Raw genomic sequence first — 27,284 nt, 5'->3', positions numbered from 1 at the left:
TCTGTAGGAGATATTCAAGTTAATATGGTATTTTATTAAACAGTAAATAAATTGATTTGGTGAATAATATTAGGAGTTTCTAATTTTCTCTTTCCAGACAGATCTGGTTACATTTTATGATAGTGCCTATAAAATAAATTGCCGGACTTTCCCATAGTTATAGTATGTGTAGTTCTTTGGTCTTGAAAAAGAATTTTTAATCATACAATTAGTCGTCTACTTAATGTAAATTTCACATTTGATTGACTTAACTGAAAGTTTCAAATCTAATTACTCTTTACTGTACTATGTTAACCGTTAATTGAGGTCATAAGTATGTTGATATGAATTTAGCTGAAATTCATCAATGTAGTTGCAGCCTAATTATCGTTTGCTTTTGTGTAATAAGAATTGAGAATATTTATATAGTCAATATTATACCAACAATATTCACGGAATAAATAGATCACTACTGACAGTTGTTTCAGAGATGAGTTTCTTGGAGCCTAGAAAGAAGAAAAAAGTCATAAAACCAGGACCTATTGAATCAAAAGACGGCATACCTTATGACTATATTGTAGTTATAGATGCCGGATCTAAAGGTTCAAGAGTGTATGTTTATAATTGGTTGAACCCTCTGCATATTCTTACCAATGATATAGATTTGAATGAAATAGCCGAGAATAAGGAATTCAAATTGGTCAGAAGATTTTCCATTGACAGCATTGATGGTAGGGATGATGATGAAGACACTGATCTGGAAAATGAAGTGGAAAGTGACAATTCGGATAAGGAAAAAGATAAAGATAAGGATAAAAATGGAGATAAAGGTAAAGATAGAGAGACAGACAAAGACAAAGGTAAAGTCAAAGAGAAAGAGAAAGGCAAAGACAAAGGGAATGATACAAATAAAGATGATAAAGAGGTGTCGGAGAAAGGTAATGCTCGAAAATTACCGTTCGTGGGATCCCAAAAGAAATGGAATAAAAAAATTAAGCCAGGAATTTCGTCCTTTAATTCAAGCATTCAGAAGATCGGAAATCATCATTTGAAACATTTGCTTCAACTAGCAAGTGCTGTGGTTCCTAAATCCCAGCATTCTAGAACACCAATATTTTTACATTCGACCGGAGGTATGCGGTTATTACCTCCTACAGAACAGCAACAAATTCTAGACAATATTTGCAAATATATAACACAAAATTCAGATTTTTTTATCCCTGAGTGTTCTTCACATGTTAATGTTATAGACGGGGATGTTGAGGGCTTATATGGTTGGCTTTCCATAAATTATTTGATTGGCGCACTTGACAACCCCCTGAATCATCAACATGGAAAAAACCATACTACTTATGGACTCTTGGATATGGGAGGAGCTTCGACCCAAGTAGTTTTTCAACCTAATTCTACGGAGGTTCAGGAACATCAAAATAACCTTTTCAAAGTAAAGCTTATGGAACTTCCTACATTGACTTCAGATGAGCAGCATAAGGAACCAACCAGAAGAAGTGAAAATTCTATTGGCAATTTCAATGTACCAACTGAGCTCGCCTTTGACGTTTATTCCGATTCGTTCTTAGGATTTGGGATGTTCCAAGCTCATAGTAGATATTTGTCATTTTTAACTGAAAAGTATGCTGAAGAACATCAGTTGAATAATCCCACGTACTATGGTAGTTCGCACAGTCCAATTCCAGATCCATGCTTGCCAAAGGGCTACACTACTAAGTCAGTTATTAATGAAGACTCTGTAGATTTCACAGGTGAAAGCGATTTCAACAAGTGTTTGAAATCAATTTTTCCTGTATTACATAACTCCACACATAGTACGGGTTCCGGGAAAGATGAAAATTGTAAGGAGTTCAAAGACAGCGATGAATCTAGCTCGTGTTTGTTAAATGATTTGATTCCAGCATTCGACTTTGACGTGAATCATTTTGTAGGTGTAAGTGGATATTGGGATGCTATTACTAATTTATTGTCATATGACGATAATAGTAGAAGAGATTTATCTACCACATTAGATAAAAAACTGAAAGAAAAAGATACGGCCGATACTTATGATTATAAAGTGATATACAAAGCAACTTCCAAATTGTGTTCTCAATCGTTCAGTAGACTTATTGAGTTGAATAATATAAGACCAGAGAAAAACCAAATGACTGAAGTGGAGTTGGCCGACTTATGTTTTAAATCGTCTTGGATTTTGAATTTTTTGCATCTCGGCTTAGGCTTTCCTAGATTTGGAATAGATGAATATGCAGCAGAAAATAGTCGCTTCAAATCACTACAGCTAGTCGAAAAGTTGGGAGGCTCGTCTTTTTCATGGACTCTTGGTAGAGCCATTCTTTATGCAAATGATGAATATGTTCAAGCATTCAATAATTTTACGGCGGATACAATTGGATTATCCGAAGAGGACCGTATCACAAACAAAGATAAGATACCAAGATCCGGATTTTATCACTCAGCATCATCCAGTGTGTTCCATTTTGGAGCCGAGCAAAATGGCATTCTCCCAAGACCCCAGTTCAGCCTTCCTTTAAAAGGTGCTAAATATCCGATATTTGATTACGAAACAGAATACCATCCTGATTATAAGGAATCTAAATGGTACATAGAACCTCATCGTTGGTACGGATCGTTGGTTTTCATGTCATTAATAGGCTTCATAGTGTGGTTATTGATAGGTAGAAGTGGTAGAGCTGCCTTGGTTGGTAAAACTAAAACTAAACTCAACAGTATAATTAATTTAGTTACCAAGGGCAGAACCGGTAACGGGTCATATTTTAAGCTAAATAACGAAGTAAGTAATGATGGCGACCTAGAGTTAGCAGATTTTGAATTAAATGGACTGAATCAAAATCGCCAGAATATATCGCCTGGCACGGATGACCATTTTAAGATTAATAGTGATGAAGATTGATTAAGTTTTCTTTAAAACTCTTCATATTTGTAACAAAGCTTTGAATCTAGCATGTTGTAGATTTTATAATGAATGTATACTGTCAGATCAAAATTAATATCTAGTTGTAAATTTCGCATTTTTAAATTATACTTTTCCCCAGAATACTATCCCTTGATCTATATAATACTTTAATCAATAATTGTACCAATTACATACTGAAACAAAACAATCCAATTTAGATAAGTAGTAAATATTCAAGAGTAATAGGTTATAGGTGTCTTTCGAGTATGAGTGAGCCAACCGTGAACTTTCATATTCAGACGAGGCTAACGGAATTCAAAATTCCTACGGAATTAATTAAGAAGAATTTTAAAGCTATTCAAAAGCAAATAGAGAAACAAAAGAAATCAGTTGGTGAAGATGTGGCAAAAATCAAGAAAAACAGCAAATTGCCCACGGCAATAAAGATTGAAATGATAAATAAATTGATAAAGAGTTTCGAGACATTTCAGAAGAGATTACAGACATCCATAAGTAGAGACGAAATATTTAGGTCTAGAATAATGGCTCGTTTAGAAAACTTAACTGAATTAACTAATTACACTATCAAAACAAATGCTGTTCCTGAGTTGAATGCTAGTCCAATTGACTCAGACGATAATAGAGACGAAAGCTTGGCTACACCGAAATCTATGGAGGATGAGGACAGGCTTTTGGATTTGCACAATGTTAACTTAATTAACTGGTATAGAGATCAAACCAATTTGCTAATTATTGATTATTTGATTAAGTCCAATACAAGATCAGATCAGAATATCGGGTTGCAGTTATTAAAGAGCATATCTCAAACAAATCCCAAATTTACGAAACTTATTGATTACGATTTATATGATAATTTTAACAAGGTGTTTGTTTCAATAATAGAAAACCATGATCTTTCATTAGTGATTGCCTGGTTCAATGAGAATAGGAATTTCTTGAAAAAAGCAAATTCCAATTTAGAATTTGAAATAAACTATTGCAAATTTTTGTCACTCATAGAAGAAGGTGATGTGAATGAAGCAATAAAGTATTCCCAAGCGAACCTTTCACCATATGGGAATAAAGGTAATTACCAGTCTCAAGAATTTATAAATCATGAAAGTAATTTGAACAAACTAAAAGAAATAGGTGGTTTGTTGGTCTATATGGCTATTAATGAAAAAGCTAGTACACAAGTCGATAAAAGTATCCCTTTTTCAAGTTCTTTAGTTATCAGATCTCCACGGTTTAAGGAATATAAGAAGTTATTATCGAACGAAAGATGGGACAGTTTATCTCAGTGTTTTATTGAAAATTTTACAAAGCTATATGGTATTTCCAGAAATTATCCGTTATTCATATATTTATCTGCTGGATTATCAAGTCTAAAGACAAAATCATGTTATTGTAATACCGAAAACACTATTTTCAAGCAATACATTGAATCATTAGAATCTAATGAGAATGTGTATAAGAAAGATTTAGCAGTATTAACAGATAAAAAATACAGGGGCCCAAATAAATATTATAAGTTGTTGAACAAAATAAATCATTGTCCGGTATGTTCACCTGAGCTATATAAATTGAGTAAGAATTTGCCTTATGCTCAACTAATTACAAGCATTTTCAACAATCCTTTCAAGTTACCGAATGGAAATATATATCCATTCGACAAATTGCTAAACCCATCAGAGAAATATTTATCAGAGAAAAACACACTATTAAGGATGGGAAAGGTTAAAGACCCTTTGACTCGTGAGATATTCCTTATTGATGATTGTGTAAGAGTATATCCTGCTTAGACTACGATTTCGTTTGTATATTATTGTCTTTTATTTTTATTTTATTTCCTTATGAAATATAACGATTATTATGCGTCTATGATAGAATATATAAATCTAATTAATGATCAATCATCCGAATCAGAATCGGCGGCCCTCTTCTTTTTATCATCTTCCTCCTTTTTAGTAAATTGCTCAAATATGTATATCCTTGCATCTCTTTCTGCTGCAGGTTTTGTAGTGTCACGTACACTGTTAGTTCGCCTGTGATGGTAATCTGGAAACATTTGCCAACTAAATTTTCCTGAACGTTCAACCTTATAATTTTCACTTCTTCCCAATATTTTAATGTTCCATGAATTGTATGGCTCACCTTCGAACAATGTCAAAATAATCTTACCTTTATTTTCGTTTACTGCACTAGAAGCATATCCTGCAAAATCATTCTCCATATCATTATTTACCAATTTGAAAACTTCCCTACAACTTTTAAAATAATTCAATACTAACTTTTGATGATCAACGATATTCCTGTCCACATCTTTTATACCCTTACCAGTGTGTGGAAAATTGAACATTATGTAGTCTAAATTCTTGTTGTCAGAGAATAATCGAGATTTCACTTTCTTTTTATTCTTACCACTATGGTTCAATTTTAAAGAAGAGACTAGGTCAGTCGCATCAATACTGTGAAGTACTTGTACTCCTTCTTCGATAAGAAAATTTAAATTGTCTTCTACGTTAGGATATTTCTGTATTAGCTCATCCTTAGAATCGAAGCTGGTTGCTATTAGATTTCCTGGTGCAATAAAATTTTCCTTGATTATAGATACTGCGAATGAAAAGTCACCTTCTCCAACAAGTAGAAGCTTGTCATCTATATTGAACGGCTGTAAACCTTTTTGTTGAATTTGTTGACGTTGGGGTTTCTTTTTATTATTTTTTCCACCTTTAATGGACTTTTCTTTCAATGCTTGTTTGTCCTTTTGAATTTCAAGAGATTTTTCTTTCTTCTTAAGCAATTCTTCTTTGGTAGCAAGACGTGCTAGAGCACCCTTCAAACCTTTACTATTAACTAATTTGCCTTTTGGTTTTTTTGCCATTATGCAACACTTTAAGTAAAATATTATTCATATAGAGATTAAATTTAAGATGAGCATCGTAATTCAGAAGCCGTTTTTCGCACCTACGCTTTTGGATTTTGTTATAAATCTAATGATTTTGCCTGATGTATTGAATTATACTACCCACTATGTAAAATTTTCTAAGTCAATATTTATATATGAAAAGCACGCCCCTCTTCAACATTATAATCATCCGTTGAGAGGATGTTTTCATCTGGTTCCCTTCCTAAGTTTTCTTTCAGAAGACCAATATCGTCGTCGTCACTCAAGCCACTACTTTCGGAATCTTCATCATCCTTATTACTTAAGTAGCCGTCTTCGTTTGAAGCACTTTCTTGGGTATTTTTCTCTTCATATGTCCCATTTCTTAAAGCGGATTGCAGATTACCGCGACCACTGTCCAGTTCCTGATCTTCTACTTCATCATCATCATCCAATGGTTGTAAAACTTCATTCACACCATCATTATATTCATAGAATAACATGAACGTACCTTGTGAATTCAAAACTTCACTTTCAGTTACCACATACACAGATTCATCGCTGATTCTCCACCATGATCCACGTAACTTACGGTAACAAATATAATGTCCGTAGTTATGAGTTCCGAAATGAGATATGACGGCTTTTAAATTGTAGAGGAGCTCTGGATTTGATGGGCTTGAATTGCTCTCGTTCTCAGAAGAGTCAACAGTTGAATGACTGTATTTGCTACTTTCTAATGATTCCTTGTCTTCAAGATTATCTTGATCAGAAACAGATACATCATTGGACGATTCAGATTCGGAGCTGTTAGAAACTTTATTGATATCTGAAAGAGGGACTTTTATAGTTCTTTCATCTTGCTTTCTGAATGGTAATCTCGCATCCATATTAATGTCTTTAGGCTCTGTAACAAATGCAGTCAAATCAAATCTTGAAGGGAATGCAACATTACTAGGGTTTTTAACGATCATATAAGTCTTTGGATCAAATACAGATCTGTTTATATGGATTGCCAATAAAGGTGGTGGTCTGCTTAAAGATATTTGTTTCGATTTTTTTGTTTTTCTAATCATCTGTTTAATCGATAATTTTTCGAAGACGTCATCCGTAATATGGGGTTGTGACAATTCCTTTTCAATTTCATTAACTCTGTTCTGAAATTGTCCTATAATTTTTTCATTATTTGCTTCAGAAATTTTGCCTAGTAAGAATTCCTTCGTTTGTACTAATCCACACCTATTACAATTGACATCTTCAATTATTTCAGGCGCTATCCAATCATTCATTAATGAATTTAAGTCATATCCAGAATAGTAGGATGACTTATTTGGTAAATTCAAACTTAAACCACTGTTAACAGAGTAACGAATTCCACCTACTTCACCACATACTAAACATCCAATTCTTTCAACAGATATCCCATCGACTGGGGTAACTAAATCCAATGGATATACTTTGTGATCAATTTCTAACAAATTTGGATCAACTTGTGAAGCTGGTACATAAACCTTACCTAATCTACCTAATTCTTCACAACCGGAAATTAAATTAGGAACTAATGCACTATCAACAAATTTGTCACTGGGCAACTTCTCAGAACTTTCAGGTTCAGGTGTCAGTTGCCTAGACTTAGAATCTTTTTTGTATTCTGATTCAACGAGATTCATCACTAATTGATAGAATTCTTGTGCATCTTCTTGATTATAACCGGTGAAAAAGTTTTGTTTCGGTCCATTAGGCATCTTATTCAACAAAGGTTTTGCACTAAACTCTTTACCTCTAGATCCATACGATCCATTAATACCTTCCAAGAACCTCCTCAATGCAGCTGTGAAAACTAAGTCTGGTTTTGGTGTGTTAGACTTCAACGTAGTTGGTGCAGCCTCTCCTGAAATCTCGATATCCGAGTATAGATAAGAATCTATAAATTTCAATAAATGTTTGGATGAAGCCAACGATTGCAATACTGAATTCATAAAGCATGTGTTTCCGTCGTTGCTTATACCTCCTAATTCTCCACCATTTTTAACAGCGAACCTAGTCTCTCTTGATTTTTTGGAAGGTCCAAATCTTGATTTATTTGATGTCATATACCTGTAGCCTGAATTCATATTAGAAAAAGCTTTATTAATTATCTCTGGAATACTGTACGTTAAAGAATGTTTTCCGTAATAAAGCGAAAGGAATATACTTAATAAAACTAATGACGAAGTTGTCGCAAGGGATACTTTGTTAGACTTAATGAATTTGGATATGGAAGTTATGTTACCACTAGGGACAATATTACTAAAGAATGTAACAGGAAGCACTTTGTTTAAGAACGTTTGATTAATTAAAGGAACGACTATTATAGTTAATAAAACAAAAAATGCTATTGATTCTTTGAAAATATACAATGTCATACAGAAGAACCAAAAGAACTGATCAGCTCAAGTACTTTCCGTTCTCTCGTAAAAATATCTTTAGAATGAAAGTGTATATGTTCTTTGTAATGAAGCTATTTTTTATAAAAAGAAAAATTGATGGAGCAATTGGTTTGTGTAATATTTCATGTCCACTAAGTAACATATTTTTTTATTTAGCTTTTATATTGGATTTTACATAACAAAACAAGAGTCCAATGCCTCCAAATGAATGAAAGACATACAGGGATAACAGGAGAAAAAAAGGTGGAAAAGAGATGATAAAAATGAAAAAAAAAGTCGGCCATATACAGATACGAAATTCTTTGATATTATGAGATGAAATTCTTCATGTCTAATATGCAAATTGCTTGTACACATGTGGGTCAGCCTAGTCTATGGTCTACCTTGATTGTACATTGGTGGTGGTGGAACACCTCTTGCGAAGTTCTGGAATTGACCCATTGGAGGTCTATCCTTACCCCAACCACACTTCAATGGTCTGCCATTGATAGTAAAGCCAGCTAATTGAACAATCGCAAGAGCAGCTCTTTCATGGGAGTCATACTTAACAAATGCACAACCTCTTTCAGGATGGAACTTGAAATCAACGATAAAGCCGAAATTTTGTAACAATGGGATCAAGTCTGTTTGTTGTGTAAAGTGAGCGATATTTCCCAAATACACAGTAGTTTGCCATGAAGGGGTTTGTCTTAAAACAATGTCGTATGACTGAGGAGACATTACTGGAATATTTGCCTGATTACCATTATTCGAATTATTTGCTTGAGAAACATTATGAAGTTGTTGCTGAGATGGGGGCATATTACCTTGTTGGTTTGGATTAAATTGACCATTTCCGACAGGCATTCCATTATTTTGATTTTGAAGTTGTTGAGGCATTGCATTGTTAAAAGGTCTAAATTGACGGTTATTTTGATGATGACGGTTGTTGTTTCTATAATTATTATTATTGTTCAATTGTTTATGAGAAGCCCAATTACACCTGATCGCTCTACCACTAATCCATTCACCATTCATTGTTTGTAAAGCTAACTCAGCATCTGATTGTTGACCAAAGCTTACAAAACCATAACCTCTAGATCTTGAGGTTTGCATATCCCACATAACGTGGGCTTGTTTCAAAGATGGAAACTTAGAAAATGACTTATTTAAAGTTTCATCGTCAACTTCTGGTGATAAATCACCCACAAAAATATTGAAGGTTGGTTCATCTGGATTTAATGAGCTGATGGTTGAAGATTGATATGCCCAATTGATTTTTATCTCGGAGTTATTGATAATTCTTCCATTGAGTGTGTGCAAAGCCATATCTGCAGATTGAGTATTTTCAAACTCAATGAAAGCATAATTGAATCCTGGTCTGTTCTTATCATTCAATATTTTAACAGATTGGATTGCACCCGCAACTGCAAATAAATCCTTCAACATTTCGTCTGAAACTGATTTATGCAAACCTCCAACATACAAGATTTTGTTGGAAACTTCACGTCCACCTTCAACTGCACTTGCTGGATTCGTATCTACCGCCTGATCATTTCCCTTTTGTTGTTGAGTTTGCTGGCCTGAATGTGGCTGTTGTTGTTGTTCTTGTTGTTCCTCCGTTTGTTCCTTTGGCTGTTCTTCGATAGTAGTTTGCTTTTCTTCCTCAACAGCTGGTCCTTTTTGTTCTTTAACCTCTTGTTGTTCCAAACTTTCTACTTGTTGTTCGACTGGTAGTTGTTCATTAGCCTCAGTGTGCTTCACAGACTCAGTGCTTTGTTGATCTGACATTGTTGATTATGCAAAAAACTTTTAATTAATAAAGTAACACGTTTTGTATACGGATATAAAAAGGTAATTGTTATCGGATAAAAAATCTATATTAATATAGTATTCAATAGATTGTTAATAGATTGTTAATAGTTCAATATAATACCACTAAAAAAAACCTCCACGACTTTGATAAATGAAGGATAAAAATATGTCTATAATAATAAAAATTATATTAAAAAAAAGGATTGAAATGATTTAAGTTGTTAAGAATAACGTAGATTCTTCGTACCTTAAACTTTCAGTTAATTGATTTAATTTAAATATGATTAACTTGTATAGATAAATTATCCTCTATAATTCGACTGGACGTTTAATTAATTTTCTCGGGATTCAAAAACACACCAAACGATTACATAATCGATTGAATTTTCACAGAAATAATACTACGATGATAACAGGCATATAGTTAGATATATCAGAAGGATGACTAGGTGTATAGTGATTGGAATTGAGAATGCAGTCCAGATCAAGTCGGTTAAAGTATTTTTGGAAGAGCTAGGGGTATTTAATCGGAATAAGAAGATTAGTAAATCAGGGAATTTGCACCAATTGTATACTACATGTGAGAATATAGACGAATTAGAAGGTATTCCTGAAAAGGATATAGAAATTGGTTATTACGAGGCTGATGAAGGTCATAGAAGAACCTTGGAAGCGGTGGTTAGGGAGCTTTTGACAAAAAAGGAGGTAGGGGAAGATATAGAGACATTGATGCAACATGTACCGAAAAAATGGTCAGTGTATCCCCCAATGATTCTACTAAATTCAGGCACGTTTGATACTGATACATGGACCAGATTGTTTGAAGATGTGGGTATCAAGGATGAGTTTTTCAGACATATACTTTTAAGTGGGGTTTTTCCGAGCGGATTGACGCATATTGCGGTGAACAAGCCGATTATAGAAGAAGATGTAATGAGAAGACCTTTCAATATATTGCCAGTATACGGTGATTTTGGACCTGAACCCTCTGAAAAGATGTTTGATGATCCTACAGAAGAAGATTTTGAAAGGGCCTTTTGGTGTTCGGCTGTTCAAAACGGAATCTACCAGACATGGGCACCTCGATTTACAATGTTCTCCAGAGGAAACATAAAAGAGAAAAAAAGGGTGTTGGAAGAGTGCAAAGATGCAAACAAGAAATGTGTGTTTGATTTGTACGCGGGCATAGGATATTTCACACTCTCTTATCTCAGGAATGGGGCTACAGTTTTCTGCTGGGAGATCAATCCATGGTCTATCCAGGGATTGATAAAGAGTGTCACTCAAAATGGCTACAAATACAAGTTGATAGGGAGACAAGACCTGTTTGACCATACTTCCTACACTAATTGCGATCAAGATGGTGTGGTGATATATATTTTCCACGAGTCAAACGAATTTGCTATGGATAGATACCTACAATTTCAGAAGATCCTACCTATTGCGCATATAAATCTTGGGCTTCTCCCGACCTCCGTACCATCGTGGCCCACTACAAAGGCTTTGGTACAGAATTCGTCCACGGGAACCGTTATTCATGTTCATGAGAATGTACACGTAGATGATTTTGTCAAAATAGGCCAAAAGGCGGCAAGTTACTTCGAAGGGAATATGATCGCCATAAACAGGGTCAAAACATTTGCCCCAGACATATGGCATGTGGTAATAGATATCTCGCTCAAGTAGCCTACATATACTTACTACTGTCACATATATGGCACATATATATATATATATCCATGTGGAAGTCAAATTCTTCCATAACAGAACTACAGTTCAACCTCGTACCTATATCGCATACATAATTTTCTAATTTCCTAGGCCAATAATAATGTAGATAAGAATATGTCAGTGTAGATGATGCTATGCCGCATAATTTACCAGTCAAATAGGATGTCAATTAATCCGTGAGATGTACTAGTTTGCCAGGTATTCCTACATTGACAAATCTCCAGGAAGCCTTTCCTACATCTGCTGAAATATTAGTTCAGGTTAATTATTTACATTTTGTCACACTTATTATCCACATGCACCCGGTACTTTGTGATAAACAATAGCATTCGATGAACCGTTGTCGGTCAGCCGTGCAGACGGAAATGTTTGGTTCAAGGTGTATGGATCACATAATCCTATTGTTGCTGAAAGGATGTCATCGTAGTTTTATAGACATTATTAGCCTATCGTGTGAAGCTCAAAACCTCATGATATCAACTGCGCCATTTTAAACAACATATTGAAGTGTTGAAGCACTTGTTACAAGCTACTACTAGTATATTGAGACCAGCGGTAAAGTAATAAAGCAATATATTATCCAACCTGAAAGGCCACTATTAAAATTAATTGAAACGAAAGCGGATTAAATATTTGGTGAAATAATTCATTGATTAAAATACTGCTTGAGGTGCACTATACTAGAAAATTATAAATAAAAACGATTGATAGAGATTTTTTATTAGTGGGTAAATAAGGTGTGGCAATATGTCAAATGAAATCAAAAGTGAAGAAGATCAGCTATATGATATATTGAATCTTTCACCTCCAGTAGATATAAAGTTAAACAGTCCTATAAATATGGCAGGACTGGGCCGTTATAACTCAATGGAGGAGAACCAATACCTGAAGCCAGAAACGGAAGATTTATTCATTAAACCAGTAATGGGGGTACCGGTGAATGCCCAGCCGATGCAATCCGCAATGCATGGAGGAGGAAACCAACGGATGTCACATACAAACACGAACTCTTCAATTTCAGTAGGCAATAACCAACAGAATGGAGATATGTACGATGGAATGTTCAATAGGAATGTGAATATTAACTTGAGCAATAATCCAGGATTGTCGTTAAATTCTAATAACCTTCAGCAATTAAATAGTGAGTTATTGTCACCGCCAAACATGTTTGGAAACCTGAATCACCTTCATCCACAATCCCCCTCGGTATATTCATCGCATTCATTGTATAGTGATACCTCGCTGAATCCAGGCAGTCCATATGTCGACGCTGCTTCGCATTTCAGTAATGCTTATTCTGATGTGCAACAGCATCCACGACAACAACAACAACAACAATACCTTGACTCTAATAACCAAGGTAACTTAAATTCGTTTGATACTGAAATTGCCCTAGGAGGTTCTATTTCGAGTACAAATCTCATGGGTATGTCAGAAAACGCAATGCAACAACCTGTTCCTCAATTTAATTACTCAGTCACCCAAGCATTTAACGGACAACAAGAACAATATAATGGAAGCAATAATTTAGATTCAAATAACCAAAGCTACAATTATCAACAAAACTTGAATTCCATGAACAAGTTGACAGAAAATAACTTGATTAATTATAATACAATGCAAAAAGAGTCACAGCGCGAGGTGTCAATTTCCATAGACCAGGTACCGGAGCAAGTGGCGGCCAAAACACCATCTTTATTCAGTAATTCATCACATAATTCGTCTAATAATTCTCCTCATAGACAAAATCATGGCAATGAGTTGATACCCAATTATCAATTAACGCCTACTAGTCCCGGGTCAGTCATTTCAGACGTATCCGATCAACATAGTTCGTTATTAAATCCAGATGAGTATCAAACCATTAAGAGAGGTAGAAAGAAGAATCATTCTGCAAGGTCTCTGCGGTCTAGACTGACTTCCCGGTCTAGATCGAAGAGTATATCCCAGGAAGAGGATCTCGATGACGATGAAAGCTCTGTTGCTTCGAATAATGGGGCAGTTTCGTCAAGAGAAAAGATGTTAGAATTGGCATCACCAAATCAATCCTCCAAAAGAACTCAAAAGCATCCATCCGTATACGCGTGTCATTTGTGTGATAAGAGGTTTACAAGGCCTTATAATTTAAAATCACATCTTAGAACCCATACCGATGAGAGACCTTTTATTTGTAATGTATGCGGGAAGGCTTTCGCAAGACAACATGATCGTAAAAGACATGAGGATTTGCATACGGGAGAAAAGAAATTCCAATGTAAAGGATTTTTAAAGGATGGTACACCCTATGGTTGTGGAAGAAAGTTCGCAAGGGCGGATGCTTTAAGAAGACATTTTCAAACTGAGGCAGGTAAGGAATGTATTAGACTTCTAGTCGAAGAAGACGAAAGAGATCGTGGGGATGATCCGCTGAGAGATCCAGCATCTATCGGTGAATCTGGAACAGCTAATGAATACTTGAGTCCAACGAGTGCATTAATAAGTAGTACGTCGAATAGCATGCATTCAATTCCTCAAGTGGCTATTTCTCCTCCAGATTAAATTTCAAGTCATATATCAGAATATTGAGTACATATCATATGTAAAGGTTTCAAATATGTGCTCCGGTGAAGCTGAGAAAAATCACCTGTATATTCTGATAGAATTTCATCCGGGATTCAATTTCTCATTGTACTATATTAAACTATGTTTGGTTAAGATAAGAGGGTTGTATTAGAATTTGGGATCTCAAAGCTTAGTCAAATTCTAAATAGTGTATACTTAACGTTGACATTTACAAAAGGATGGAGCTTACCAACCTGTCTTAAATTTATATAGCCGCAACGTTAAGGGTATATACGATTAAAGGACGTTAGAATTTGCATTGGATAATTTTAAATAGGACTACATATGCGTACCAACAAGGAATGAAAAATTATTTACTAATAAAGCTGTAGGTTAACTTTCCAGCGTAGGATTGGAGTTTTATGGCTCTGGTATCATAAGAAATTCGCACAAAGGTGAATTCAATTTTTATCAGAAATTTCTGGTTTAGAATAAGCATTTTGCGTTATTAATCTGCAAAATGTCATTGGAACATGATGAACAGATGATAGATAGGTTATCGTCTAACTTCCAGGAGGTTAAGAGTAAGGAGGAAAAAACTCTTGAAGAATTACAGCTTTCGAAACAAGAATTAATGAATAAGCAAAATAGAGAATTCCTCGAAGAATTATTCAAAGATAATGCAAGTACACCTGTAAAGATTAAGAACATACAAGTTACCAATTCCCAATCATTCAGAAACAATTTTCTTCAAACGCAACTCCAACCTTTGTTGTCTAATAATTTGTCTACATTAACAAAGTTAACTGAGAACATAGATCAAGTAACTCATAACTTTACTAAATTGGGTCTTGTTGAAAATTTGTTGGTGACATTGAATCCAATACCGAAGACATATTTAAGTAGAGGCAAACCGTCTATTGACATTGTACCAATTTTCAATATTATACCAGTGAAGCGTTTTTATGCTAAAACTGGTACAAACATAGGAAATGGCGAAGGTGATGGGTATATTCAATTTCAAATCAAAAATATTTTTGGTGGGGCAGAAAACCTTACGTTTGATGCTATTACTGGTACAAGAACACAATCGTCTTATTTGCTTAATTATAATCAACCAATTTTTAATAATGCAAATTATATCTGGGAAAACTTGGCGTACCTCAATGTTAAAAAATTGCACTGGTTGAATAGTGACCTTGATGTTAAAGGAATGACTAACAAGATATACACACAATATAAACTGCCTATAAACCACGAATTAATTTTTGAGAATTGTTGGAGATGTTTGACAAATAATCAATCAAAGTCTCTAGATGTTTTAAACCAACTGGGTAATAACTTCAAGTCATCAATAATGTATAACTGGAGATATGAATCTAGAAATAATATTCATTTGCCTACCAGTGGTAAATTTCTCAGATTAGGTATTGAATATTCTGGTTTATGGAGTTTCAACTCTTCACATTTTATCAAGTCAGTAATGGAATCTCAATTTGCTTATAAACTTAACAAATACCATTCAATTATCATGTCTTGTAAGTCAGGTTTAATATTTTCTAAGGATAATGCAACTCCTTTATTAGATAGGTTCTATATTGGTGGACCAAATGATGTAAGGGCTTTCACGTTAAATGGTTTAGGACCTAAAAACTATAATTCATCTATCGGAGGTGATGTCTTCCTTAATGGAGGTTTATCACTTATTTCCAAATTTCCAAGAGTAAGTGATGACTCTAATTTTAAGATTCATAATTTTATTAATTTTGGCAAATTATTACCCCTAGACAAATCTAAAACATCTATGGAGACAATTAAGAATTTGACTACTGAATTCTCGATTGGATATGGTTTTGGTGTTCTTTATAACCATCCAATGGCAAGATTTGAATTGAATTTTGTTTTACCTATTGCTTCGCACGAGAGAGATTATATACGGAAAGGCTTGCAATATGGTATTGGTATTTCCTTTTTATAATTGTAAATAGCTTGTATATTATAATGTATACCAAAAAATATGTAAATTCTTTTTTATGCTTTATATTTATTTAGAATATTTTTCAATCCATTGGGAGTGTTCCTTAATTACAGCAGGAATAATTAATCCTTCGATGTCCATGTCTTTAGCTTTTTGTTCGTCTGTCAATCTAATCCAAACTTCTGATCCATCCGGATGCACAAATACAACTTCCTTCTTTCTAGTTTGCAATAAGTTACCAATTACTAACTGATGCTGGTATCTGTCTAATGCACCCTTAGCTTTATCAATCAAGATCAGATGATCCGTTTCTAATTTGAACGAAACAATCATTGCAGATGGTGCCCAGTTGTCTACCAATCTTCTCAAGAATTTAGGTACTTGTTCCAAGTCGATGATCAATTTACCTGCAGCTTGAGATTGTATTTTATGATGAGGCATTCTTGATTGTGGTAAAAAAAAATCGGAGACAGCTGCTGCTAAATAAAATAATGCTTTGTTTTCAATTTTTTGTAACAAAATAGCCATTAATTTCAAGGTGTATAAGTATTGATTCACATTAGTAAATGGTAACAATAATAACGATTGAGATTCTTTGGCTTCTTTGTACTTTCTTAACACAACCAACATTTCATCTGCAAAGTCTGGGTTGATTTCCACCTTATTATTAACTTCCGTCATATAATCCAAAAAACAATTAGTTGTATGACTGTAATGTCTTGAATATGGCAAAAGAGAAAATTCTCTATGTAAAAAAATAACAGCATACCCATTCTCTAAGAAGTACTCTGCCGATGTTGCTCCTCTAGTACCAGCACTGAAATTATCGATAAATCTAACGGTATTATTCTCTAATGGAACAGTGGTACCACCAGATGTTACTAATACGATACGTTTTCCGGTATTAGAAGCATGATATTCAATAAAATCATTCACTTGTTGCTCGATCTCAGGTAAATATGGGGGAGCTTTGTGAGTTCTGAAATATTTATCTTCATCAGATAACTGTGCAATTGGCAAATCTGGAATAGTTCTGTCAATTGCAGTTTCTGCAACTGGATTCGACGTATGATATGTCTTCTGTTGTGGTGATCTTGGTGTCATTTTCGTGAATGATAATCTTCAACTATGGAAACTCGAATAAGTGACATTAAATTTTGATGCATCACGAAAATCGTACTAAACCAATTACATCAAGCTAATTCGTAAATCCCATCAACCGTTTTTTACAATGAACCCAGTAGTATTCTTAGATGTATGTACTTCTTTCATACGATAAGTGCTTGTACTTAATACTAACAATTCAAATTAGGTGAATAAAGGAGGTATGTGCTCTTTTTACTTGCTATGACTACCAAAATCTAATAATCTAGCTGAATTAATTACTAACAGATATCAACAGATGCTTCATTAGGTAGGATAAAGATCGAGCTATTTGCAAATGAATTGCCAAAGTATGTATGTTTCATAATATGTGGCTGAATAATTCAAACTAACAATGATTCAAGAACTTGTGAAAATTTCAGACAATTTTGCACCGGAGAATACAGAGAGAATAGTCGCCCAAGAGGTTACAAAGGGAGTACATTTCATAGAGTGATAAAAGGCTTCATGATTCAAGGTGGAGATTTTGTTCGTGGAAATGGCTTGGGAAGCATATCCATATATGGAGGTAATACATTTGATGATGAAGGATTTCCTTATGACCGTAAGTTTTTTAACTACATAATGTATTGCTGATTAAATATGCGTACTAACTGATTCTTTAGACAAGAAATATAGTGTTTCCATGGCCAATGCTGGACCTAATTCTAATGGGTGTCAATTTTTCATTTGCTGCAAAGAGGCCTCACATCTAGATGGTAAACATGTTGTGTTTGGAGAAGTCATAGAAGGGTTTGATATTGTGAATCAAATAGAGCAGACTAAAGTAGGGGTACTTGATAAGCCATACCCGGATATTAAGATAATCAATTGTGGAGAGATGTAAATGAACAATCACAATAAAGTACAATTACCACCAGGTTCTTCATCCAAAATCAACATGTGTACATTAGCATAACCTGAGATAGTCATATATATAATATTATCTTAACTTTCTAATTAATGTAATAATTTGAAGCAGTATCGTAGTACATCCAGTTCATTTCTTTATATGTGCGCCTAATCTGACCATAATTTATCGGACCAGATGTCTTGCGATTTGAAAAAACTCAGTGTGTGCTATCTCTCTGATACAATAGATATATAGACTATCAAGATGTCAGCAGACTTCTGGAACTCGTCACAACGTAATAGATGGCAACTTACCAGACATTCTTTGTTGGAATCAAGGCGAAAGCTTCTCTTGCTTGAGAAGAAGATGATTCAAAATGGATTTATCAAGGATTACCCAAATGTCGAATATGATGCTAATACAAGAATATATTTGCATAACCGTATGTATTTTCTTGAATTGAATTGATAATGAATGATGTTACTAACTATAATAAAGTTCTAGTCAAATTAGGCAGAAGGCTCAATGTCAGGCAAATAGCATTAGCTACAGCAGAAGTATACATGAGCAGGTTCCTCATCAAAGTGCTGTTGAAAGAAATAAATGTATACTTGCTTGTGACTACGTGCCTATACGCTGCTTGCAAAATTGAAGAATGTCCCCAACATATACGGCTTATCACGTCAGAAGCAAGGAATCTTTGGCCTGAATACATCCCGCAGGATATAACCAAGCTAGCCGAGTTTGAGTTCTACTTGATCGAGGAGATGGACCTGTACTTGATTCTTCACCATCCATATCGTTCATTGCTACAGATCAGAGACTATTTGAGTGAAAGCTATGCTGTCTACGGATTTTCCTTGTCGGACGACGAATTACAGAATTCGTGGTCCCTCATAAACGACAGCTACATCACAGACCTACACCTCCTTCTACCGCCACATATAATAGCCATTGCTACCATATACATAACTATAGTGCTCAAGAAAAATATCAGCTCATTGCGTCTTGGTGCAAACTCCATGTCTAACGACACAGTTAGCATGGACCCCCAATCAAAACCCAACCCCAGCCCTATCCATGCCGAAGACCTTATGGCCTTGGCCACCTCTGGTGCCACCATGAATGACATCGCTAACCCATCCGACTCCAACGGCTTCCACGATATAGAACTCGACGAAAATACAATCAAAATCAACAAGTTCATGTCCTTTTTAGATCATTCCCACATCAATTTGAACGAAGTCGTCGAAGCTATACAAGATATCATCAATTTGTATGCCATTTGGAACCGGTACAACGAAATTTCTGTTAAAAAGATCCTACAAGACATGCTATTAAATAGATCTACATAATCCCGTGAATTGTCTGTTTTTGACTATAAGTATCAACACCTTTTACTTCTCTACATTACAAATGCATATTCCCTTCCTCGCACCTGTCTTTATCATCTCTATTGGTCATAATTCGACCTCATATACACTACAATAGCTGATTACAATTGAAACTTCTTACAAGCAGTTTCAACAAAATTCACGTGATACATTTAAAATATACGTGTTGAATTTTTTTTATTCAATATAGGTTGAAAAGTTGGTTCTTATAGATATTGGCCTAAAAGAGTTGACTCAAGAACATATTTCGACAAGTATAGACATTCACAGTTGTTAGAATAGAAATAAAGACTTGATCCATTGCTAAGTATTGCCAGGAAATAATTTAGCATGTCTTCTTCGTCTCAACTAAAGCCTGTTGACACATCACCAGGTACCAATGAAAAATACCATAACTCATATCTAGCCATGGTTGAAAGAAATCAAATACCGTTGTCACGAGCGCTTTTATGTGGCATTCATTTATTCAACTATATCTTTCCAGGAGGGTTTGCATCAAAATTTATTCGCTTACAGTACAGAACAGGCACATCATACAGCGGAAGAGCATTGTATGATATTGGGATCGACGATGGATATTATGTTATACACTGGGTTATATTGCTAACATTTCTCAGATCATTCCTCATGCAGTGGTGCTTTGAACCATTTGCCTCATACTTCTGTGACATTCACTCCAGAAAGGCTAAGGTGAGATTTTCTGAACAAAGTTGGTCGTTTGTATACTATTCATTTTCATTCATATATGGTGCTTACTTATATTACTACTCGCCGTACTGGCTCAACTTCGATCATATTTACGAAAACTGGCCACATTACCAATTAGAGTCGTTGTTCAAGAAATATTACCTCATTTCTATGGCATTCTGGTTGCAGCAGATTTTTGTGTTGAATATTGAGGAGAGAAGAAAGGACCATTTCCAAATGTTCAGTCACCATATAATTACCTGTTTGTTGATTATTGGATCATATTACTATTATTATAATAGAATAGGTCATTTAATCTTAATGATTATGGATTCAGTTGACATATTCTTAGCAGCTGCCAAACTTTTGAAATACTCTGGTTACAACAATGCGTGCGATTTTATGTTTGTTTTATTCATGATATCGTGGGTGATATTAAGACATGGTTTATACAATTACTTGTTCTATCAGAGTTGGCATAAAGCATCGACTTTAATGAGCAATTCGGAATGCATACCTGGTCTATTTCAAAAGAGATGTTGGACTCCAACAATTCTTAATAGTTTCTTTTGTTTGTTGGGAGGCTTACAGCTAATCACTTTGGTTTGGATGTATTTAATTTCGAAGGTCGCCTACAAAGTCATACTGGGAAAAGGAGCTGAAGATGTTAGAAGTGATGAAGATGATCTGGATTACGAAGAAGATTCCGAAATAAAATCTAGTGCACATCATTCTTCTGAAAAGAAAAGGGATTATCCTGATATTGGAAGCGACATTAATATAAAATAAAATTCTCGTGTGTTGAATTTGCTACATACCAAATAAAATATGCTTTTGTATAATAGAGATACTTGCAATAAGTATTGGAATAAAGATTTTTATTTAAAAATTATCTTCAGTTGCACTTAATGCTATTTAATTTCATGGAAAATATAATATTTTGATATATATATATATATATATAGGTATCTATTATAATTAATTATGAACCTTAATAGCTACCCATGAATAATGTAGTGTATAAACATAAAAACATAACCCCAAATCCCCAAATCACAAGAGCAAGCGAACACGATTTCAATAATAAGTCAGTCTTCGATGGATAATCTACTTCAGAACCAATTAATTTGTAACCAAATAGACCGGGCAATATAAACGAGATAGCTGTAGACCCTGTTGCCCCAATAATTGCTAAAACCAATGCAAATGATTTAATCGTGATAGCTAAAGTGTACCCTATAATCAATAAGATTGTAGTTATGATCAAAAATACATTGTGTGTAAACGGAACAACAGTAGTCTTTCTGGATAAATCCTCCAGTACAGATCCAGTCTCATGAATTTCCTGTGATGCATCATCTAACAATGACGTTGTCTCATCCTCAGAACTTGCATTTTCTTTCATTTCCGTAATTTTGGAATAGATTGTATGATAGATATTATTTACTGAAATTCTTGCTGGGTGGAACATTAATGGAAACGAAAATACTACCATGAAAACGATGCAGAGGCGGCCCAATGTGGTGGTCCATGAATTAGGATACAGCAAGATGACATTTCCATTAACTTTATCCCCGAAGGTAGAATAACCAGCTAAACCAACTACAATAAACAAAACAGATGACGCAATAATAGCAATATTAATAAGCTCAGTAATGCTTTTCAAGGACTTATCCTTGGCTTCATTGATGATTGAAAACATGTTTTGATGACCTGTGAAGGCGAACACGGCAATCGAGAAAGTACTGAACACTCCTAATATATTTGGAGGAAACAATCTGATTTCCCCTTTGGAACTATCTGGAATATCATCAATTAAAAAATGAGCCACCACCAATAATGCCATGTAGAAAATTGCTATCAACCCCAACACAGATGTATATTGAAGAGATGATAAATTCTTCATGAATGACAATGGGACACATATTACTGTCGAAGCAAGAATCCAAAACGTTCTATAATGTTCTTCTGAAATAAAACTAAGGCTGGTAATAATCGTGGGCATTAAGTCCCCAATTAATACCAAATATGAAAGGGCACATCCAAAGCACTGGACTGCGATCGCAATGTCGAATACAACCGATAAAGAGGGATATGTGATGGAGCAAATGTTGAAGAAAGTTGCATGACCCAAAGGAGCATATTGTGAAACATATCCCTGAAGGAAGAGTCCATATCCCGATGTAAGAGCAGCTAGCAATATAATCACCGTACCAAGGATGCTTCCATCAGTAGAATAACTGTACGGAATTGAAAGGAGGCCTGCACCAATAATTGTTTTCAGTAAATTGATTGCGGACGATACCATGGACGACCCATGGTGTAAATCTACTGTGGGCATGGTATGCTTATAACTAAGGTTTAATGAATTGAATCCTTTAGAGGAAGAAGATCTATTGCTAAATGGCATTCTGTACAGAAAGCCCATTAGAGAATTACGCGCATAGAATTTGTTTTGATTGATTTGATCCAATATAAAAACAATACACAATTTCTTTAACGCCTTAACCAAAGTCGATCAGAACTAGTATTAAGAAGAAATAAACTATACAGTCGGGAAATACGTGTGTTCTGATACCAAAATTGTTGCAACTTCATTCACGAAAAAATTGAAATTGATTCAGAGATGAATGCAACTGGTACTGTGGCTTCATCGTCTGGATTGAATAGTTCAAGAGAATCGTCTATTACAGTGGCTGTTAGGGTTAGGCCGTTCACTCCTGGTGAAGAAAATAATCTCATAAAGTCAAATAATGAAGATTTTTTTCTTGGGGATGGATCATTGAGTGTCAACAATGCTTCTGATACCCCATCAAAAAAGTCAAACTTGATGCCTAGAGGCATTCGAAAAATTATAAATGTTGTGGATGATAGAATGTTGATATTTGATCCGCCCGAGACCAACCCGTTAATACAGATGCAAAAAAATGCCTTCCCTAATACAAAGGTCACTTCTAGGATACGAGAACATCGGTTTGTGTTTGACAAGTTATTTGACGTACAAGCGACGCAAGAGGACGTATATAACAACACCACCAGACCATTATTGGATAGTGTTTTGGATGGTTTCAATGCGACTGTCTTTGCATATGGTGCAACAGGTTGTGGTAAGACGCATACAATTCTGGGTACACCTCTTGATCCGGGAGTAATATTTTTGACTATGAAGCAATTATACGAGAAAATCGAAGGATTAACTGATACTAAGATCTTTGACGTCAGCATGTCCTTCTTAGAAATCTATAATGAAACTATACGAGATTTGCTTAATCCAGAAACTCACTTCAAGCGACTAGTTTTAAGAGAGGATGCAAATAAGAAAATATCTGTTTCAAATTTGCTGTCACATAAGCCAAAGTCCGTTGAAGAAGTTATGGATTTAATACTTATTGGTAACCAAAATAGGACTTGCTCACCTACAGAAGCCAATGCTACGTCGTCAAGGTCGCATGCAGTGCTTCAGATTAATGTAGTTCAAAAGAATAGAACTGCGGATATAAGTGAAGAGCATACTTATGCTACATTATCAATCATTGATTTAGCTGGAAGTGAAAGAGCGGCTGCCACTAAGAATCGAGGAGCGAGATTGAATGAAGGTGCAAACATCAATAAATCCTTGTTAGCATTGGGTAACTGCATAAATGCATTATGTGATCCAAGAAGAAGAAATCATGTTCCCTATAGAGACTCTAAACTCACTAGATTGCTCAAATTTTCATTAGGCGGTAATTGCAAGACAGTGATGATTGTCTGTGTGTCACCCCTGTCCCAACATTATGATGAAACATTAAATACATTGAAATATGCAGATAGAGCGAAAGAAATTAAAACAAAACTTATAAGAAATCAGCACAACCTTGATAGGCATGTTGGCTCTTACTTAAAAATGATTACTCAACAAAAGCAAGAAATAGAAGATTTAAGAGCTAGAGAGTTGAAAGTAGTTGAACTGACTATTGCAAAGCAAAATTTATTGAGCCAAAAGTGTCTTAATGTTACCATGGATAATATATCTAATTTAAAAGTATCTTTGGCCAAACAGCATCAGGAGAAATGGAAGAAGTATTTCTTTTTAGCTAAGAGAAAGCTACTTTTACTTCAAAAACTTGAAATAGAATCGTTGACGAAATATCTCCACAAATTGACCAAGAGTGGAAATATTCATGGCATAAATAACATTATGAGTTTATCAGAGCAATTGATTTCCAAAATAACTACTGGCATATCAGATTTAGAGACCCAATATTCTAGACCAAATGAAATCGATTATATTTTTAATGAATCCACACTGCAAATGTTAAAGAAACTAAGAGAACAAGAAGGATGGTCGGATAATAATACTGTCGTATTTGATTCTCTAGTCGCATGTTTGAAAGATTCACTAGAAAGAGAAATACTATTTAATTCGTCTATTTTGTTCGACCATCTTGTTCACGAAATACGAGGTTTCGATTTCTTTCCGAGAAGCTTCACGGATATGTTGGCTGCCTACACTAACTCTGATAAGGAGAATCTTAATGAGTATACGACAGCCAGTTTGAAAACTGCAATAGATGGCCTTGCTAAGGCCTTAGAACAAATTCTAGAAGGCGAATATGATGCTGCCATTGAAAACACCACATCATCATTTATGCAAAGAAAATTGAAAGAACAAGAAATACTAACAAACAATACCAATAATCATGTTATTAATACATCCATAAACTTGCCGAAACCTAGAGATTGCAAGCGGGGATCTAATTCACCATTGAAATCCTCTCCTCCGAGAGATTTCAAGAAATCTATAACCAGGAAGAATTCTTCGAGTATTTCGGCGGCCATGCTACAGAAACTGGGTAAAAAAGTTCGTTGGGACGTTCCTAATCAAGATTCTACATTGGCTGAGAGTGATATTAGCATAGATGAACAAAATACCATACTCAAGAGTGATTGTGAAGATGATTCACCTATAGGAAATAATGTTATTGATAAGACTAATATGATCGATGATTTGGATCTACAATTCGACCCAACGCTCGATTCACCGCCTTTGGCTCAACTACTTAAAGACAACATGAATCGAAGCCTAATGGCAGACTTAAGTAAGAGTAGAAACAAGCATCGGAAGTTTCAGCCCCTAACCAATCGTAAATTATCAACAAATGAAAATAATGAACCATTAACCAAGCTTCCATTATTAAATAAACAGGCAAGCACCAAGATAACGAACTCGACGCAAGCATCTACGCCAAAAGAGATTACCGAATCGACCCCAACGTATCTTCCTGTAACTCAAACGAACACTAAGATAAAAATGAACTCGTTAGGGGCCCCATCTAGGGTAATCAATAGATATAACACATATGTGGAAGATGACGAGGATTCTAGAGATATAGAGAGCAATGGATCCGAGAAAGTCGAGTAGACCGTTTCCAATCCGTGCAATTCATATAGAATAAATGTATAATGAGTTATGATTACAATAAAACGATATTAAACAAAAGCAGACATATTATTTATTGATTCTGATTAAACTAAACTCAGAGAACGGTACGATTCATAAAAGCATTAAATAAATTACCATCTACCACCTTGGTTTCCACCACCATAGCCACCTTGACCACCACCGTAGCCACCTTGACCACCACCGTAACCACCTTGACCACCTGGACCACCTGGACCACCTGGACCACCGCCGAATCCACCTTCGTTTCTACCACCGAATCCACCTTCGTTTCTACCACCGTATCCACCTTCGTTTCTACCACCGTATCCACCTTCATTTCTACCACCGAATCCGCCTTCGTCTCTACCACCGAATCCGCCACCGAATCCACCTTCATGTCTTCCACCTTCGTGTCTTCCACCTTCGTGTCTTCCGCCACCGTAGCCACCTTGGTTACCACCGTATCCACCTTGGTTTCCACCGTATCCACCTTGGTTTCCACCATGCTTGTCTCCACCCAAGAAGTTACTCAATCCACCGACCAATCCACCTCCTTGGTGGTTTTGACCGTGTCCTTGATTTTGTGATCCGTGGCTTTCAAATGCGTTTTCAATTTTATTGGCTCCAATTGCTCCAGCAATGGCACCACCAATACCACCTAAAGTGGAGTGGTTTCCACCTAATTTAGATCCACCAAATGCTCCAAGAGAACCACCTGCAAGTGTAGAAATGAGACCTCTGTCACCATCTTCTCCTTGTTGACCTTGTTGTTGGCCTTGTTGTTGGTTATCACGGCTTGGTTCGTATGATCCTTGATCACCGGATGAATAAAAATCGTTTGCAGACATAATTATATTTTTTTAATGAAATTTATTTAAATCAACTGAATAAATAAAATTTTATTATAAAGAACAAATAATTAGCTTAATTGATTGAGAGGAATCTGTTCACATTTTATAGTCTCCTCGTTGTGTTTATACGATTGTTCTTTCACCTATGATGAATGCATCATTACGTAACTCAATTAATTTCAGTCACCGAGTCTTCAGCCACATTGGTCACAAATCACCGAAATAAGGGGCTCAAATCCAATTGTATACGTGTTCTAAAGAACAAGGTACATTGATGTGATGATCGATGCGTTTGCATAGCCAAAAATGGTAAGACATTGCCAGAACATGTATAGTGCACTGTTTGTATAGTATTGTTGTAGTATTTATAGTATTTACTGTAGTAATTGAAAATACTACTATTGTTTAGAGGATGTATTTGTGGTGGACGATTTTGTTCGAAATGCAATATCGCATGTAGTATTACATATATAAGCAAGTGATACCTATTAAATGGTTTATGTTTGTCGAATATGAGAGAAGAAATAATCTTGAATGGTAGTATTAACTTCCAGAGACGACAATGCATGATAATGCTTGTATAAAATTCACGAGCTGATGCCTCAGGGTGATTTTAGTGATTTTAGTTCGGTATTTGAGATTTATATCGTAGGACAGGGAAAA

The 27,284-nt window shown here is 35.2% G+C and overlaps 15 protein-coding genes across 15 annotated transcripts; 9 read left to right on the top strand and 6 right to left on the bottom strand.

Moving 5' to 3' along the window:
- Nucleotides 1-469: 469 nt before the first annotated feature.
- Nucleotides 470-2,905, top strand: AC631_02247 (uncharacterized protein; the record flags this gene model as incomplete). Its single annotated transcript, XM_015611077.1, has 1 exon — nt 470-2,905. The coding sequence occupies one exon, from the start codon at nt 470-472 to the stop codon at nt 2,903-2,905; it is 2,436 nt and encodes an 811-aa protein (XP_015468136.1).
- Nucleotides 2,906-3,174: 269 nt separating this feature from the next.
- AC631_02246 (glucose-induced degradation complex subunit) lies at nt 3,175-4,710 on the top strand (the record flags this gene model as incomplete). The annotated part of the gene is made up of 1 exon (XM_015611076.1): nt 3,175-4,710. The coding sequence occupies one exon, from the start codon at nt 3,175-3,177 to the stop codon at nt 4,708-4,710; it is 1,536 nt and encodes a 511-aa protein (XP_015468135.1).
- Nucleotides 4,711-4,817: 107 nt separating this feature from the next.
- On the bottom strand, nt 4,818-5,792 carry AC631_02245 (25S rRNA (uracil2634-N3)-methyltransferase; the record flags this gene model as incomplete). Its single annotated transcript, XM_015611075.1, has 1 exon — nt 4,818-5,792. One exon carries the CDS (start codon nt 5,790-5,792, stop codon nt 4,818-4,820), a length of 975 nt encoding a protein of 324 aa, XP_015468134.1.
- Nucleotides 5,793-5,965: 173 nt separating this feature from the next.
- On the bottom strand, nt 5,966-7,909 carry UBP1 (ubiquitin-specific protease; the record flags this gene model as incomplete). Its single annotated transcript, XM_015611074.1, has 1 exon — nt 5,966-7,909. One exon carries the CDS (start codon nt 7,907-7,909, stop codon nt 5,966-5,968), a length of 1,944 nt encoding a protein of 647 aa, XP_015468133.1.
- Nucleotides 7,910-8,596: 687 nt separating this feature from the next.
- On the bottom strand, nt 8,597-9,994 carry AC631_02243 (uncharacterized protein; the record flags this gene model as incomplete). Its single annotated transcript, XM_015611073.1, has 1 exon — nt 8,597-9,994. The coding sequence occupies one exon, from the start codon at nt 9,992-9,994 to the stop codon at nt 8,597-8,599; it is 1,398 nt and encodes a 465-aa protein (XP_015468132.1).
- Nucleotides 9,995-10,459: 465 nt separating this feature from the next.
- Nucleotides 10,460-11,704, top strand: TRM12 (Trm12p; the record flags this gene model as incomplete). The annotated part of the gene is made up of 1 exon (XM_015611072.1): nt 10,460-11,704. One exon carries the CDS (start codon nt 10,460-10,462, stop codon nt 11,702-11,704), a length of 1,245 nt encoding a protein of 414 aa, XP_015468131.1.
- A 792-nt stretch (nt 11,705-12,496) lies between these two features.
- CRZ1 (DNA-binding transcription factor) lies at nt 12,497-14,287 on the top strand (the record flags this gene model as incomplete). The annotated part of the gene is made up of 1 exon (XM_015611071.1): nt 12,497-14,287. The coding sequence occupies one exon, from the start codon at nt 12,497-12,499 to the stop codon at nt 14,285-14,287; it is 1,791 nt and encodes a 596-aa protein (XP_015468130.1).
- A 523-nt stretch (nt 14,288-14,810) lies between these two features.
- On the top strand, nt 14,811-16,268 carry SAM50 (SAM complex subunit; the record flags this gene model as incomplete). Its single annotated transcript, XM_015611070.1, has 1 exon — nt 14,811-16,268. One exon carries the CDS (start codon nt 14,811-14,813, stop codon nt 16,266-16,268), a length of 1,458 nt encoding a protein of 485 aa, XP_015468129.1.
- A 66-nt stretch (nt 16,269-16,334) lies between these two features.
- On the bottom strand, nt 16,335-17,372 carry AC631_02239 (phosphopantothenate--cysteine ligase; the record flags this gene model as incomplete). The annotated part of the gene is made up of 1 exon (XM_015611069.1): nt 16,335-17,372. The coding sequence occupies one exon, from the start codon at nt 17,370-17,372 to the stop codon at nt 16,335-16,337; it is 1,038 nt and encodes a 345-aa protein (XP_015468128.1).
- Nucleotides 17,373-17,879: 507 nt separating this feature from the next.
- AC631_02238 (uncharacterized protein) lies at nt 17,880-18,258 on the top strand (the record flags this gene model as incomplete). The annotated part of the gene is made up of 2 exons (XM_015611068.1): nt 17,880-17,976; nt 18,038-18,258. 2 exons carry the CDS (start codon nt 17,880-17,882, stop codon nt 18,256-18,258), a joined length of 318 nt encoding a protein of 105 aa, XP_015468127.1.
- A 270-nt stretch (nt 18,259-18,528) lies between these two features.
- On the top strand, nt 18,529-19,619 carry SSN8 (cyclin-dependent protein serine/threonine kinase regulator; the record flags this gene model as incomplete). Its single annotated transcript, XM_015611067.1, has 2 exons — nt 18,529-18,706; nt 18,763-19,619. The coding sequence occupies 2 exons, from the start codon at nt 18,529-18,531 to the stop codon at nt 19,617-19,619; spliced, it is 1,035 nt and encodes a 344-aa protein (XP_015468126.1).
- A 369-nt stretch (nt 19,620-19,988) lies between these two features.
- LAC1 (Lac1p) lies at nt 19,989-21,134 on the top strand (the record flags this gene model as incomplete). Its single annotated transcript, XM_015611066.1, has 1 exon — nt 19,989-21,134. The coding sequence occupies one exon, from the start codon at nt 19,989-19,991 to the stop codon at nt 21,132-21,134; it is 1,146 nt and encodes a 381-aa protein (XP_015468125.1).
- Nucleotides 21,135-21,336: 202 nt separating this feature from the next.
- On the bottom strand, nt 21,337-22,686 carry AVT7 (Avt7p; the record flags this gene model as incomplete). Its single annotated transcript, XM_015611065.1, has 1 exon — nt 21,337-22,686. The coding sequence occupies one exon, from the start codon at nt 22,684-22,686 to the stop codon at nt 21,337-21,339; it is 1,350 nt and encodes a 449-aa protein (XP_015468124.1).
- Nucleotides 22,687-22,971: 285 nt separating this feature from the next.
- KIP3 (tubulin-dependent ATPase) lies at nt 22,972-25,749 on the top strand (the record flags this gene model as incomplete). The annotated part of the gene is made up of 1 exon (XM_015611064.1): nt 22,972-25,749. The coding sequence occupies one exon, from the start codon at nt 22,972-22,974 to the stop codon at nt 25,747-25,749; it is 2,778 nt and encodes a 925-aa protein (XP_015468123.1).
- Nucleotides 25,750-25,901: 152 nt separating this feature from the next.
- RCT1 (Rct1p) lies at nt 25,902-26,618 on the bottom strand (the record flags this gene model as incomplete). The annotated part of the gene is made up of 1 exon (XM_015611063.1): nt 25,902-26,618. One exon carries the CDS (start codon nt 26,616-26,618, stop codon nt 25,902-25,904), a length of 717 nt encoding a protein of 238 aa, XP_015468122.1.
- Between the last annotated feature and the right edge of the window lie 666 nt (nt 26,619-27,284).

The sequence above is a fragment of the Debaryomyces fabryi genome (genome assembly GCF_001447935.2).
Source record: "Debaryomyces fabryi strain CBS 789 chromosome Unknown contig00037, whole genome shotgun sequence".
Taxonomy (NCBI): domain Eukaryota; kingdom Fungi; phylum Ascomycota; class Pichiomycetes; order Serinales; family Debaryomycetaceae; genus Debaryomyces; species Debaryomyces fabryi.
Note: the sequence above shows the minus strand (reverse complement) of the source record. Positions and strands in the feature narration are given on the sequence as shown.